Source organism: Ictidomys tridecemlineatus, chromosome 1 (assembly GCF_052094955.1).
Source record: "Ictidomys tridecemlineatus isolate mIctTri1 chromosome 1, mIctTri1.hap1, whole genome shotgun sequence".
Classification (NCBI taxonomy): domain Eukaryota; kingdom Metazoa; phylum Chordata; class Mammalia; order Rodentia; family Sciuridae; genus Ictidomys; species Ictidomys tridecemlineatus.
Window position 1 is genome coordinate 140,006,434 of NC_135477.1, and position 15,342 is coordinate 140,021,775.

Sequence of the window (15,342 nt, forward strand, 5' to 3'; positions counted from 1 at the left end):
ATAGAGAGTGACAAAATTACAAAGCAAGAATATCTTAATGTTACCACATCAGGAGGCCTGGAGATAACATGCTCAGTAAAAATCAAATAGAAAATCTTAAGGTACATTTTATGTTAAATGTTTTCTGGAATTAAACCCAAGAAACCCTTCCAAGTTGCTCTCTGAATGCAAAAGAATACAATAAAAATCACTGTAATTTCCATTTTTGTAAATATAAAAATGGTCTCTTCCCTTTTTATTCTTTACTAGGATCACTTGTAAGGTCATTTGAAGCTATTTTCACACCCATTTTAATTAGAGTGCATGTCTCTGAACTCTGCTACATGACTGTGAAAGGAAAATAATGAAAGAAACAATGTGAATTTCTAAAAAAAAAAAATAGCTTTTTAGAAAAGATGGGTTTTCTCTTACGAAGATCTCCTTAGGTCTTTAGGTCTCCTAAAGACCTAAGGAGATCTTCTCTGTTAGAATATTTGATTTGGGGGTTTGGTGGGTTACAGTATATTATAATTATGCTTTCTCTATATACAAGAATGAACAAATAAGTAAGAATAATTGCCACAGGGTATGAGAAGACTATGAATTGTTTACAGTTGTGGCTATCCTTAGTATTTATTATAGAATTTGAATACTTTTAATGATCACCATGTTCTCATTATCTTATATTCCTGAAATTCCAATAATAACCCTTCTTGCCTTAGTCAAACAGTATTAAAAACAAAAGAATAAAGAAAATTTGAAGTTTGCTAAACTAGTGTGGAAAATATAAGGTGATTATAAATAAAAACAATTTAGTAGAAAATGTAATTTGGAAGAGGCTATCATATTTTTGGAAAAGTGAAAAGTGACTTTTACTAACTTAAAATAAAAATGAAAAATACAAACAGATACTTAAAGTTTGTTTAAAGCATATGTGGATTATGCCAGGAAATATGTTTATTATAGCTAATCAACATGATTCAAAGTGATTAGAATTTAGGAAAATCATGAAAAAATATAAAATTTTTACCAAAGTGAGAATACTAATATTTAATATGTTAACATAACTACACACACCATCAACAAATCTGAATAAAAGCTGTTAATGAATTATTTTCACACAGTTGCACTAAAATGTAAACAATAAGCAGTTTAGAATTAAAGCGTATTGATACCTAAACAATATTCTTGAAATGCATAAAATTCAAATTTTGCTTTTAATAACAATTCAATATTAAATGTTACTTTCCTGTTTCTGAATCAGATATTGAATCTTTGAATTATAAAATATTTTACAAGTAGAACATAGAAGTCATGTATTCCCCATTTTGAATTGACCTTCAATTGATCTCTAGCTCAAGAATTCGGCACTAAATAAAACACCATTTTTAACCACCACATAAATTTTAAAATAAATATTTCTTAAATCATTCTTATTTATTACACATATAATGAAATAAGTTATAAATAGTCTTCATAAGTACTGATTTTATGCCACTTCAATTAGGATAAAATAATATCATATATACCATTCTCTGCATAGTATTAATGAATCCCAATCCTGCTCATATACTAGAATTTTCTAGGTAATTTTAAGCCTACGGATGGATGAGGCCATGGAAGGAGATTTTAATATAATTGATGCAGGATGAGGCTTAGGGTTTACAGTCTCTTGGGTAATTCTGATGTTTAGACAGGATTCAGATCCACATTGGTATATATGGGAAAGGAAAGAAATAAGGATCATAAGATTTGAAATATTCTTGAGTACAGTGGTACACTGGTGTCTCTACTATAAAATGCTAGGAATTTTTAGAACTCATAGTCTCAAATTGGCTCCTCTCTCCATCTGGAAACTAAAGTTATGTTCTCTTTGATGCAATTAGCATCACACTTTTATAGAAACCCCATGTCCCTCAGATTTGCAGATTTCCCTGGGCCAGGAAAGGAGGGGAAAGAAGAACGTCAATGGAGTCATTTTCCACATTCATAGAAGCATGCCCCACTCCCATCACTGCCCATTTCTAAGACCCACGATTGGATAGGAATTCAGTTTCCCACAGCACTGTCTGCTTAGGATCTACATAGGTCCTTACCCTTCTCCACCACCTTCAAGTGTTTTTGATTTCCATATCCCTTCCTTAAGAAACTGCTTCTCTATGAGGTTTAGAAAGGCATCTAAAAGCCAGTAATCTCTGGAGAGAAAGTTGGTTTTTTTATTGTTGTTTTTTTTTTTTTTTTTTTTGTGTGTGTGTGTGTGTTTTAAATTAGCCTCTTTTTTTAAAAAAAAAAAAAATTAGCCTCCCCTTTGACAGTGGGGAAAAAAATAAACAATTTTGTTTGACTCTTTAAGTTCAGCTGCATCATCAATAGCTAATCCATTTTAGAAAAATCCCTAAAATACCTTGAGGTAGTACATGCTGCCAAATCCAATTCTATCTCCCAGTTCTTTAAAGGATTAGTGCATATCAAGTAATCAGGAGCTATTTATATTGACCTTCGGCTACAAAAAAATCCAGAATAGCTTCCTTCATTTCATGTAATGGGAAATTTATGACTACTAACCTTTATAACTCTAAGCTAAGTAAATGTCACAATTTTAAACTATTAATAAGAAAACTCTTAGGCAGGGAACTACCATCAAATAATGGTCTTTTCAAATCACACTGCAATCTCCACAAACATTGTAAAGAAAAGTGAATTAAATAAAAACAATAGAATATGCTAGGAAAAGAGGAAAGGGAAATCAATAAAGCACTTTACATCTGATTGTTACTTCTATTAATTTAGTCTATATATATTTAAAAAATTTATATAATATCTATATAATAATTTATATAATTACATATATGATGATTTATATAACATGTTAATAATATATATTCTATATAGATTTTTAGAATAAATTATATAATAGTTTATATAATTTAGTCTACCTATACATACATATATGGAGAGAGAGAAAGAGAGAGAGAGAGAGAGAGAGAGAGAGAGAGAGAGAGAGAGGAAGAGAGAGAGAGAGAGAGAGAGAGAGAGAGAGAGAGAGAGAGAGAGCTGGATGCTGTATCCTTGTGATTTCATCAAACAGCAGAAAGAATTTTCCATATTTCATACATATGATCTAGATAGGCACTGTACAGGAAATCAAACATGAGACTTAAAAAATAAAGTTGATGTAAATGCTGAATATAACCATTCAAAAACTCTTAAAATTTTCTTAAAGAGAAGAAAACTCTTATAACTTTGTGCATGTTTATATGTTTATTCCAGTAAGTAGACAGGTTTAGTATAGTTTAACAGGATGCCTTTGGTACAATTCCTGTTGTAAATTGTATTTATTTTTTCTATTTTTATCTTTGAATTTGATAGGGAGATCCATGCCAATAGGAAGTACTGATTCATGTCCCATCCACATCACAAGAGATTTGAATAGTTTAGTATAACTAAACTATTATCTTAAATGGGTCTTAAATGAGGGCAATATAATGAATAAAATATACACGTAACTGAAAGCTTCATTATTAGGAGTACATTTATATATCAGACCTGTCCCTCTGAAATATTTTTTATTAGCTAAATTCATCGATGGGAGGAAAAATCAGCTTTTTCTACACACAAAATCAGTCAAAGTATGGTGAATCTTCGAAATTTTAAAAGAGAAAACAAGTAAAATAAATGTTTTTATTTAAAACAACAAAGATGTAGCTAAACCTTCATATATTAATTAAATGGCATAACCTTCATTTTAATCCACTGAACTTGGGTCACCAAGTACAAAATTTTAATTGCTGTATTTTTTATTCCTTTACTTAAATTTTCAGCTGACAAACATTTTTTATTTGTTCTTTTTAAATATTTTTGACCGTAGAATGAATGTTAACATATTATTCATACATGGAGTATGACTTATTCTAATTAGATCATATTCCTGTAGTTGTACATGATATAAAGATTCACTGAGGTGTATTCACGTATGAACATAGGGAAGTTATGTCTGATTCATTCCACTGTCTTTAACTCAAGTCCTCCCACCTCAGTCTCCTTCAGATGCTTGGGCTTTTAAGCATGTGCCACCACATCCAGATATAAATAAAAATGTATTTTGGAATATGTATATATTGAAGAAAGGCTAAATGGAACTACTTAGCATTTCTGTTACCTCACATACTTATCATATTTTGTGGTGACAGTTTATTTCATAATTTCAGTTATTTCTTCTTTTTGCTGAGTGCTTTTTTGCATGTGTGTCTGCACTTTGCATTATTAACTCAAATTTTCTTGCTTATTTCATCTGTGCCAAGATTCTGATACATTAATATGTAGCAATCTGTCTCTTATAAAGAATTGCTTTCTTTATGTTAACACAAATACATTTTAATCAACTGAGAAAACACATTTCTGTGCATAAATATGCACAAGTTTATTTAAACTGCAAGGAGTCCTACTTACAACCTATAAATTGAAGGAATTGAATTTGATAGTTATGTCCTTTTAACTCTAATATTCTGGGCTATAATTATCTTTAATAATACTGATAAGTTAAGAGAAAAAACATATCTTTTTAAAATGTAAATTTCTTTAATTACTTGTTGGTTATTTTTTCCAATGTATTTAGATTTTTTGTGTGTGTGTGAATCCATGTACTTATATTGTGCTCTCATCATAACTGTGATTATTAAGGTAGGAAAGGATTCAGACACATGGTGGAAATGCACAGAGCAAGATTTAAAACATCATAACATAATTTCCGGATGGAGCCCTATGTCCAAGACAAGGTGGAACAATCTAAAATGAGCAAGGCAAGACTGAGATGTCAGTAAGTAGACATTTGGACGGAATAATCTTATCGGTAGTGAACTCTCTAGACTGGGATGCTGTAAAACAAGGTTTGGAAGGAATTTTGTTAAAACTGCCAAGAGCAGAGCTGAGAATTTTAAACAAGAAATAATCCTAAACTGTCACATCTTCTAGAGTCTGATTAAATAGTTAAATGAAAATTTCTCTATTAGAAAACGGCAAATGAAGCAGAGGCTACTCAACCAAAATGTCAAGTGACCAGGCAGGTGGCAAATGCAACCATCAGCAGTGCCAGACAGAAGCCTGTCAGAGGAGAGTCATTGGGACGTCATGAAGGAAGATTTGGCAAACATAAAATTGCTTGCATGAATGAAATGACAGGTTTGGAAATCTACATGCAACTGAAATGTGAATCCAGGAAAATCAGAAAATTTACTGGGAAGTCATAAGAAAGGGTTGTTTTCAATATAAATTCACTGTTAAAACAACAGATAGTAAGTTCATTTAAAAACAGAAATCTCTGAAAATACAGAATTCCATTACTGCATTTTAAATATTAAGTAAAATATAGTCATTATCTGATGTCACCATGATGTGTTTAGAAAAAAGGTAAAACAAATTTGAGTACTCTGTTTTTATCACAAAGGATAACTTTGAATAAGTAGAAAATATTAGGACCAGATGACATTTTAGACTATTGTTATCAATATCATTGCCATATATTTAAGTGGTAAGTTCCTATAACTACAGGACTTCAGTTCTCAATCCTTCTGCAAGGCACTTCCCTGAAATATATATATTCAAATATGTGACAAACTTTGATTAAATCTAAGCAATAGTTCATGCTTTGTCAGGATTTTTAAACATCACTGAGAAACATAGACATTCTCTTAAATAAAATTTGATGATTTAATCTCTTATTTGAAACAGGATTTTTTATGAGTTGTATAGATGTCTAACGGTATTAGACTTTAATTAGTTTGACAAATTATACTCTAAATGAATTTACTCATGTGTTCTTATTGCATATTATCATAAGCAATTAAAACTAAGCTACTTTTGTCAAAACCCTTTAATAAACTGTGCTAGTTGTTGTAGTCACCTCCAATTTATATCATGTTCCTGTTCTGACTTGCTAATTCCCAGAATGTAATAAATCAAACATGAGACTTGTACGTGTGAACTGGCAAGTTTCTTAAAAAATCATTAGGCTTACTTGATAACAGTAACTACTACATCTAAATTAAAAAATCACTTTATAAATGAGATGAATAAAATAGCATTATCATTAACCTAGGCAAATACAAAACAATCCACCAGTTTATCAAAGAACATGAGTAATTTGGCAAGAAGTTTCCCAAATTAAAATTAATGACTTACATTTGTTAATGGTTTTACTATTAGTAAAACACTTCCATAGTCATTAAGTAATTAGGGCCTCATAACAAATTGGTGGGTGGTACCCTTCAGAGGAGGAATTCGGGGAGGGGAGGGGAACGGGGCTGAGGCTGAGTAGTGTGGGAGATAGATAGGTGTTATCAATGTTAATGACAATGTAAGAAATAAAAAGTGTGAAATCATGCAATTTGGGAACGTGTGCAGGACCAAGACCTAATAAAGGAGTAGATAAAGTAAGAAAAATGTATATGCTTTTTTGGAGGGAGAACATGAGCTGGAAAGAATGTGATTTTGAGCAAACAAATAAATGTATTGCTGAACTATGTGTATAACCCATTCTGCATCAGCAGAAGAGCTTTCATTCCATGTAAGTCACATAACGCAATTAAAGATAAATAGTAATTAGCTAGCCTATTATACGTAGCCTTGTTATGTTCTGTACTGAGGACCCTATGAGAGTTAGGGAGGTGTTTCTGACATACATAAAGAACAAGGTAGAATAATTTGTTGATCTCCTGTATCCAGTAACTCTGAATGAAGGCTGCTGAGCTTGTTGAATCTTGAAGCTGCTTTTGTATACTGCCTCATCTATTTTACAGTTCAGCATTGATGCCCAGGTAGTGTGTTCAGGGTTTGTGCAATTACAGACAGCACCCTTAGGTTGATTTCACTTTCCATGCCCCTTACTTTATAGTACAGGATTAGATAAGCCCAGAATACACACATAATAATTAAACAGCTCCATCTGGGTGGAAAAAAAATCCAGCACCATTATCTTAATTTTACTATATTTGTTTATTTTTACAATACCTGGAATTGAACTCAGGGCCTCAAGTATACCAGACAATTACTCTACTACTAATCCTTATTTTCATTTTAAAGTAAACCTCAGGTCTGGCAAAGTAATTTGCTCAGGAATACTTGAGAATTAAGAAAATTGAAACTCAAATCCAGACTTTCTGGGTTTTAAATTGATGTTTTATACTAATGTATTGTCTTCTACATTGATATTATATATACATGAAATAATTTTCTTCATCAGTGACCTAAATTTCAATATTAGGGCTATATATTTCTTTTAGTATTCTAGATTTATGAATATATATCTTCAAATTAGTTTTAAGCATACTCTGTGGGACAATTATTCACATAGTAACCTAATTTACTAAAAAAGTTCTTTATTTAGAAATTCAGTATACAAGTCTAAAATATTTAAAAAATCTAAGTTGGTGACTCCTCAGACAGAATTAAAATTTTGTGGTTTAAGGCTATAATAAACCACAAAATTTTAAAATAGCGAATGTTAATTTTCCCACCCAGTTTTTAGCAGGGTTGTCAGTTTCATTTCTTTTCTCTCCATCTCTGTTCAAAATAAGATGACATCTCAATTTATGGCAAGATTAAAAGAATATCAGGTACTTTGAAAAGAAAAGGAAGTCTAGGAAAGTCCATAAAGTAGTTGTATTATACACAATACAAAACAAAACAAAAACTATCTCATTGGAAATGATAGACAACATGCCTTGGGCTCACCCCGGTGCAGATCTCCTGTTTCTGGGCACACTGGGATGACAGAGAAGGCTGTGTGACTAGTTTTAATTGATAAAGAATGTAAGGGCTGAAATAAGCTTCTGTAGTCACCCCTTCCTTTGTTTTGGTAGTCCTGGAAGAGGAATGTGCATCCATAAAGTCAGCCCACCCTGCAATGCTGAATGACTGCTTGAGAGACTCCTGCCCTAGAGTCACATAGACAGAGCAAACTTTGGATGAGCAAGAAATAATTCTAGATAGAGAAGAGGAGTGGGAGGGAAAGGGAGGGCGAAGGGGATTAGCAAGGATGGTGGAATGTGATGGTCATCATTATATAAAGTACATGTATGAAGACTTGAATTGGGTGTCAATATACCTTATATACAAACAGAGATTTGAAAAATTGTGGTACATATGTGTATTAAGAATTGAAATGCAAAAAAGTACATGTATAATGGCAATAATTTGACGTGAACATACTTTATATACAGAGATATGAAAAGTTGTGTTCTATATGTGTAATAAGGATTGTAATGCATTCTACTGTTGTCATGTATTTTTAAAAAAATAATAAAATCAATTAAAAAAAGGAAATAACTCATGCCTCTGAGATGCTGTGGCTATTTGCTACAGCAGTGTGAGGCTTAGTCCTCCTTGACTAATTCAGGAATACATTTATGTTTTCTTATTTTACATTTTCCAATGACTTCCTCAGTCAAGTTCAAAAAATAATGACCGTCATTTCTAGATTACCTGTACACAATTCAAGGTTGAAACTTTAATCAGTTTTGAAAGATGACAAAGAACGTGGGATATAAAGAAAGACTCCTGCCTCACAGCCCTGGCTTGGCCACTGATGGGCTCTTAAGATCTTGGGCAGCCAGTTTTCAGTGCCATAGTTTTCTCATTCATAAGATATAGGTAATAATGGTGAACAAGAAATGAGTTTATAAGGAAAAATAATATACACAAACACTGAGAAGAGCATTTGGGAGAAAGTAAGCCTTTGATAAGGTTAAATATCATGTTTTGCCACTTTGAACCCCAACAATAATAGGCACACACTGATTCGTTTAACTGGTCCCAAATCTCCATTAGTGCTTAGAAGAGTTGACATTACTTTATCAACTTGTGGAAAATCATAGGTATTGTTTAAGAATAAAAGGATGAAAACACTTTTATTGGGAATATTTCTAAGGCAATAGTTCTTTACAGGTTCCACAGAGTGAACCCACTGCTATTTTAGTTCTAGAGATCAATGTTAAATAGATGAAATTCACAAATGAAATACCAGTGAGTGATAGTGACACATTCAGGGTCAATGGCAAGAATACTAGGGAATAAAATTTCTTACAGAAAAGATCCAAAATAATAGTATTTGAACTTGTAGGGGGGAAAAAACTGAAAGGTGAAGTGGCAGGTATAATACATGAGAAAATGAGGCTTGCATTATTCAGGAGCTCATTCATTTTAGATGGTAGCTAAATTGCCTGAAATCCCTTTCATATTCTGCAAAGATCAAACACATTAAGAATGTCAAAACAACATTAGGTAACCCTTTTCAAGCGTCAAAATAACTTCTCAGAATAAAGGAAAGATTTGCAAAGTTCAGGGCTATGAAGAACACAATTAAATGGTGGTGTTTGGGGATGAAAAAGCACGGGAGTCATATTAACAACAAAATGTCACCCCACACATCCTAAGTGGCTGATTTTGGCAAAATACTGAAATTGAAGTGCTGGATTCCTACCCTTGTAAACCAAGGTAAAAACATTTACTTTATATATTATTGTTAGAGATTATTAGAGTAAATCTACTATACACAATGTTTCAGAGAGAAGTTAATATGTCAGTCTACCTATTTTGTTCACTCTAGAAGGTATGAAGAATATATCCTTCTTATTTCCCTTTGGACTTCAAATGTTGCTATGCTCCATAGAGATTTAACCTCATTTCAAAGAGGGGGCTACTTGCAAAGCCTCTTTATGTTCCACATTAGTGTTTTTTTTTCTCTCTCTCTCAAAAGATAAGAATGATAAAGCCAAGGGCTTCAAATGAAATGACACTCTACATAATTACTGCTCCACAAAGGTGTAGTTAACTGCAGTTTTATGTTCAACACCTCTGAGTGTCCTAACAATAGCATGACTGTCATTATTTCAGAATCATACAGCTGGATTCCAAAGCTACAAAATGTTTACTCTGAAAATATAATTATAGTGTTGCAGCTAGCCATTGACCCAGAAAATGTCATGTGATTTTTGTGATAATGTCTAGTAATTGTCAGATTCTCTGCACTTTACCTAATTATGCGATATGACATTTTGAAGAACTTTATTGCTCATAAATCATTTCCTCACTTAGAAAACATGGGCATTTTATCAATTTAGTCTTTTGCTATAATTCTGAGTGTACATTTTAGAAAAAATTTGCTACCAACAGAGAATTAGGAGAAAGAAACCAAATCTTCAGTATAATTATAAGACTAAGCATTAGATTATCACATGTAGTCCATGGGGGAAAAAATCAGGTAAGGAGTGATTCATGAGTTGATTATAACATTCCTGCAATTATATGCAGAACTACTCAGATTTTTCTTCACATGGCACCCAGAAAGATCTATAATTAGGATCTACAGATAAAAGGTCTTATATAGTTTCAGAGACTGTGTAGCTGCTGTTTAGTCATGCTAAAAGCAATTACAGATCTGTCCAAAGCAGGTGATATAAAATATTGTGACTTTTTCCTATATTTATTAAATAACAATGATGTAGTAATAAGTCAAAAATAAGATTTTTAAGTTAATTAAATCTCTTCTACAAAAAAGATTCATTTTTGCCCAAAATATTATTAAATTAATAAGGGGAAGTATGAACATTATATCATATTAGAAGTGTAGGAAATTTTTTTAGATACATTTGCATTGTATTTTGTAAAGGATATTTTCATATTAGGCCTTAAGTATGATGTAAAAATATTGGTTTTATTTCTTTTTATAATTTATTATAAATATTGGTATATAGATAAGAACTTTGGTCAATTTTTTTATCTTCATTAGAGATACAATAATCTCCAAAAATGGAAAAAATCATGTCTAAACTAAAAAGTCAAAAATCTTTCTTATTCTAATTTAAATAATGAGTGCCATGCTTGTTCAAATACATTTTATTTTTATACTATGAATGGATTTTGTCATAAGCAGTGTACTGCCATTTTACATTTCCTAGGATCATTACTATCAAAGGAAAATGGAGGCTATCTCTGTGTTACATACTATTATAGATAAAAATGTTCAAAAGCATATCATTAAAAAGTAGCTGCTCTTATTTTTTTTCTGTTTTGGTTTCTTATGAGGAAAGATATCATGTTTTATGATGATTTGAAGGAAAATGTAGAGTGTTTGTACTTCAAAATTTAAATTTTGAAAGCATATTGACTGATAACAAAGACTATACTGCCATCTATGACATTTTAATTATAGTTTCCAAGGAAAATATAATGATGTTATATATGTTATTATCCATATTTCACAAGTGTATATATACTTAAAATATAATCAAGCTTCAGTGAATGTTGCAAAATTATCAGTTGGTCAAAAAGACAAAATAGTATAATATAATCCATAGATTAATGAAATAATGAAATAATCTGAGTACAAAAATCTCAATATTTTTGTAATCTAATATTTAACGTTGATTATAAATAAATAAAATTTACCAAGGAGTAAAACCAACAATTGTAACATTTTGGGGTTAAGATTCAACTCAAATTTTAGGCCAATAGTTAGTTATAAATGTGTTGAATTAAAAATGGGTGTAATTTTGGTATAGAACACCAACCAAAAAGGAAATATGATCTTTCTTGGGGAAACTTTGTCTACACTTTTAGGAAGAGAGATGGAATTGAATCTCTTGAGGTTTTTCTCTAGCATATGACACAATGTCCTTCTTCAATCAGCTTAGAATGATTCAACTTATTCAACTTGTTGTATTGCAAGCAAATTATCTACTCTGCTGATGACTAGTAATTGCAAGATAGGTCTACTTTGAGATCCAGCTTGGTTTCCAGAACTCAACAAGGGTCAAGATTTTCTCAGATAATATGGTGGTTTCTAACTGACTGAAGTCATTGTAACTGACTGAAGAAGGAAGATGAACTAAAAAAAAAGAAAAGTTTGTCTTCTATGACTATTCATAATCTTCAAAGGTTTAGCACTTGACCCAAATATGAAGGATAGTAATTGTTTAAACCAAGAAACACAATGAATCCTGAGTTATCTCAAGACTGAATGCATCCAGTAAAAAGTTAGCATATTATTTTGGTATGCAGCAAGTTAACCATTTATTGCCTGTGTCATACATTTTAAATGTATTGGTCATACAGTTACTATATTTTAGATTTAGTTTTTCTTGATTATTTTTCTTAGGAGTTAAAATTTTTTAAAACACTGTGTTATTCTGCTTGCATTATCTTTATGTCCAAGACATGAAGATAAAACAATAGGCTGAGCAAAACCTTAAAATTCTGTATTTAACTCATTTGATTATGTCTTGGAAAAGCCTGTTTTATTTTCATATTCTATCCAAAATACATTATCATCTTTTAATAGAAAGTTGTTAAAACAGTATTCCAAATTATCATGACAGATGTGAAAAGATAACAAAGAAAGAATTACTCTCTCTCTGTATCAGCAAAAGTTATTTAAAATCAAAAGTCATATATTCAAAAGGATCAGCTTACCCTATATTCAGCTTACACAATAAACAAATTTCCACCGACAACAATTCTCTCTACTCTGGACCAGTTTATTTTCAGGCATTATTCTTCACCATGACTCTAAGGGAAATAAACTCATTCTACCTCTAGGACAAAACATCTTATCATTGTAAATCAATGCTATTGGGAATCAAACTTGGCTCTTGGGTAGGCAAGTCAAATAAGACTGAAGAAAAGAACCTTTATTTGGTAATAGAAGCAAAAGATGCTATGGAAGAGCAAAGAGACGTCTTTCAATTGTGAAGAAAAATAGCTTCAGGCCAATGCTGAACACAACCTGTTACCAGAAACATCTATATTTTTCCTTTGAGTGTCCTGTGAATGTGGGTTCTTTCAGGGAGGCAGAGAACTTGTTGGTGCAGGAGGCAAAACATTCCACAGCTGCAATGACTTCCAGTGTACCCTGGAAGAATGCTGAGTGTGACAAGAGTTTATAAGGCCTGGCAACATGCAGGGAGATCAACAGGCAGCTCCTGAAATACCGTAATGGAAGCAGACAATATGAAAATGTGTAGATGCGTTTATGACATGGGTTATATGTAATTTAGAAAACTCTGACATACGCTCACTGAGATCTTCTCCAAACTCTGTTAGAGTTGCCACCCACTATGATGAATATTAACATAGGATTAAATGAACCAATACTTCATTTTAATTCTGAGGAACACTTGGTTTTGTCATTATTTACTATTATTTATTGATATTCATTTCCACAGACCAAAATATTTTATTACATATATAGCTGAACATTTAATTAGTAATTGTATAGCATAGAAAATAAACTTCTGGTATTATCCTCAGCATTTAATAATGCAAAACTAGTGACAAACATCTTTAGAAAAATTAACAAAATAGTCCTTCTGTATTAAAATTTCTTATTAAAAAGCATTAGATCAAAGTTAAGAGTGTGACATGTTTTAATGCATAGATGAGTTAGGCAGGAATAAAATGGATCACGCTGTGGGTTTATTAATAAATCAAAATATTTGAAATCCCATCTCATTATAAATCAAAATATTTGAAATCTGAAGGTCACAGTTTGTCATAGGTCAAGTGCAAAAACAATGCATTCAAAGGTTTCATTGTTCTGCAGTTTTTGATGATGTGCATTTAAAATAATGTGAACTCAGGACATAAGCAATGCGCTGAATACTTACCAGGTGGTTTTTATGCCACTTTGTTGAATGCAGGATTAGTTTATTTGGGCTTTTTATTGCTTGAGTAGAAAGTGCTCATTACTTATTATTTTTATGCTTATAATATAGAAAATAAAAATAAAACCAAAAAGTTTTTTAAATGGCATACATCACACTGTTGTAGTGGTTGATTTCCTCAAGATGGTCTTCTGTGGTTTTGGTGCAGTGGGAGGAGGCACAGTTGCAGGTCTGAGAGGGGGGAAGCTGTTACTGTGGCTTATTCCCAGTCCCCCATTTTCTAGGGGGAAAGGAGGAAGATGGGGTGGAGGAGGGAGGGGAGGGCCTTGGAGAGGAATCTTTCCTGGTGGGTGGATAGGTTCACTGTGTAAGTGGATCTCCCTGTTTTTTATGTTATACCGGGTATCACAGTCAGGACAATAGCCATGGTACTGCACTTTTTCATTGAATCGTACTCGTTCCCGAGGCCCTGCCTGGGGACACCTGTCTTTTTCAGGTCTGTGCATCAGAGGCGGCACTGGAGCCTTGTCCAAGTTACTATTGGGTATGCAGCAGATATCTCCATTTGGAATTTTCTTGGGTCCACCTGGTAAGCCTCCATTCCGTAGAAGGGTGCCATTGGTCTTGACAGGATTGCCAGTTGGCACCACCCTTTGAGGGTCTTCATACTTCACAGGTGTCAACCGTGGAGGAGGTGGTGGAGGGTTTGGCTTTCTCAGGACTGTGAGGATAGCAGATGGGTGCGCTGGCGGTTTAATAAGAGGTGCGTTAGCTTGCACTTTGATCTTCTCTATGCTGGAGGCCGTGGTACCACTGGAGCTACTATTCAGTGTGTCTGTTTTGGAGCTGTCTGTCATCTCATCCTCCAGCTGTAGGTCAGAGGTCAGGGTATCAATCTGGTCAACCACCTGGTAGAAAGGACAAGGTAATTGTGTTGAAGAATGATTCAAAACAGAATATGCTAGAAACTTTTTTTTTTTTTGCTCTAGCTATCATCTGCTATGGGAGCATTGACTGATATTGAACTGTGAATTCCACTGCTGCTTCAAATTTTCAGTCAATAAATTTACAGAGCAGCTACATCCTGCAAAGTGCTAACTGCTTGATAGCACAATTTCAAATGCCTAGAATTTAATACACTATTTATGTGCACATCTATTCCTGGCTCTGATACACCCACCAAAGAGAATTCTGATGTAAAAATGTAACTTCTTTGTAAGAGAATATGACTTCTCTCCTGCTTAGCACATAGAAAGCTAGAGGAGAAGATTGTTTCAATGCAGAAAGTGAGAAAAAGGCAAATAATATAATGTGCAAAATTTCAATCGTGGTTTTGCTTCTGAAAACATAATTGGCCCTTGTTAGGCAGTGCTGAGTTAGCTTGAGCACATCGCCTGCTCTCACTCCTAAAAATCCTCCCATCTTCAACCCTAATAAATTCCCTTCTTTTCTGTTCTCAAGTCTCTCAGTCTTCTTTTTGACCACTATCATTGCCAGTCTGCTTCCTGCCACAGGGTGTTTACACATATGAATATTTCTTCTTGAAACGCTCTGGCTTCTCTTCTACATCAAATTAACTCTTTCAAACATTAAGAGTTTTAATTCAGGAGGCATTCATGAATGACTTCCCAATCCCACTGCAATTATAGGTCAGCTAATATTTTCAGTATCCCCCAAGCAATCTTATTTGTTTCATTGAACACTTTCA

The 15,342-nt window shown here is 32.8% G+C and overlaps 1 protein-coding gene across 3 annotated transcripts in view; it reads right to left on the bottom strand.

Moving 5' to 3' along the window:
- Prr16 (proline rich 16) overlaps nucleotides 1-15,342 on the bottom strand; it is a 232,798-nt gene that overhangs the window by 106,213 nt on the left and 111,243 nt on the right. Inside the window, exon 3 of one of the 3 annotated variants that reach the window (XR_002484608.3) lies at nucleotides 13,638-14,542. Coding sequence is in view for 2 of the 3 variants with exons in the window: in XM_040272270.2 (XP_040128204.1) it covers nucleotides 13,787-14,542 (756 nt within the window). In the remaining variant the exon portion in view is untranslated. Of the gene's footprint in view, nucleotides 1-13,424; nucleotides 14,543-15,342 lie in introns of those variants that run through there. The other 2 variants (XM_040272270.2, XM_078048491.1) reach the window with 2 other exon arrangements.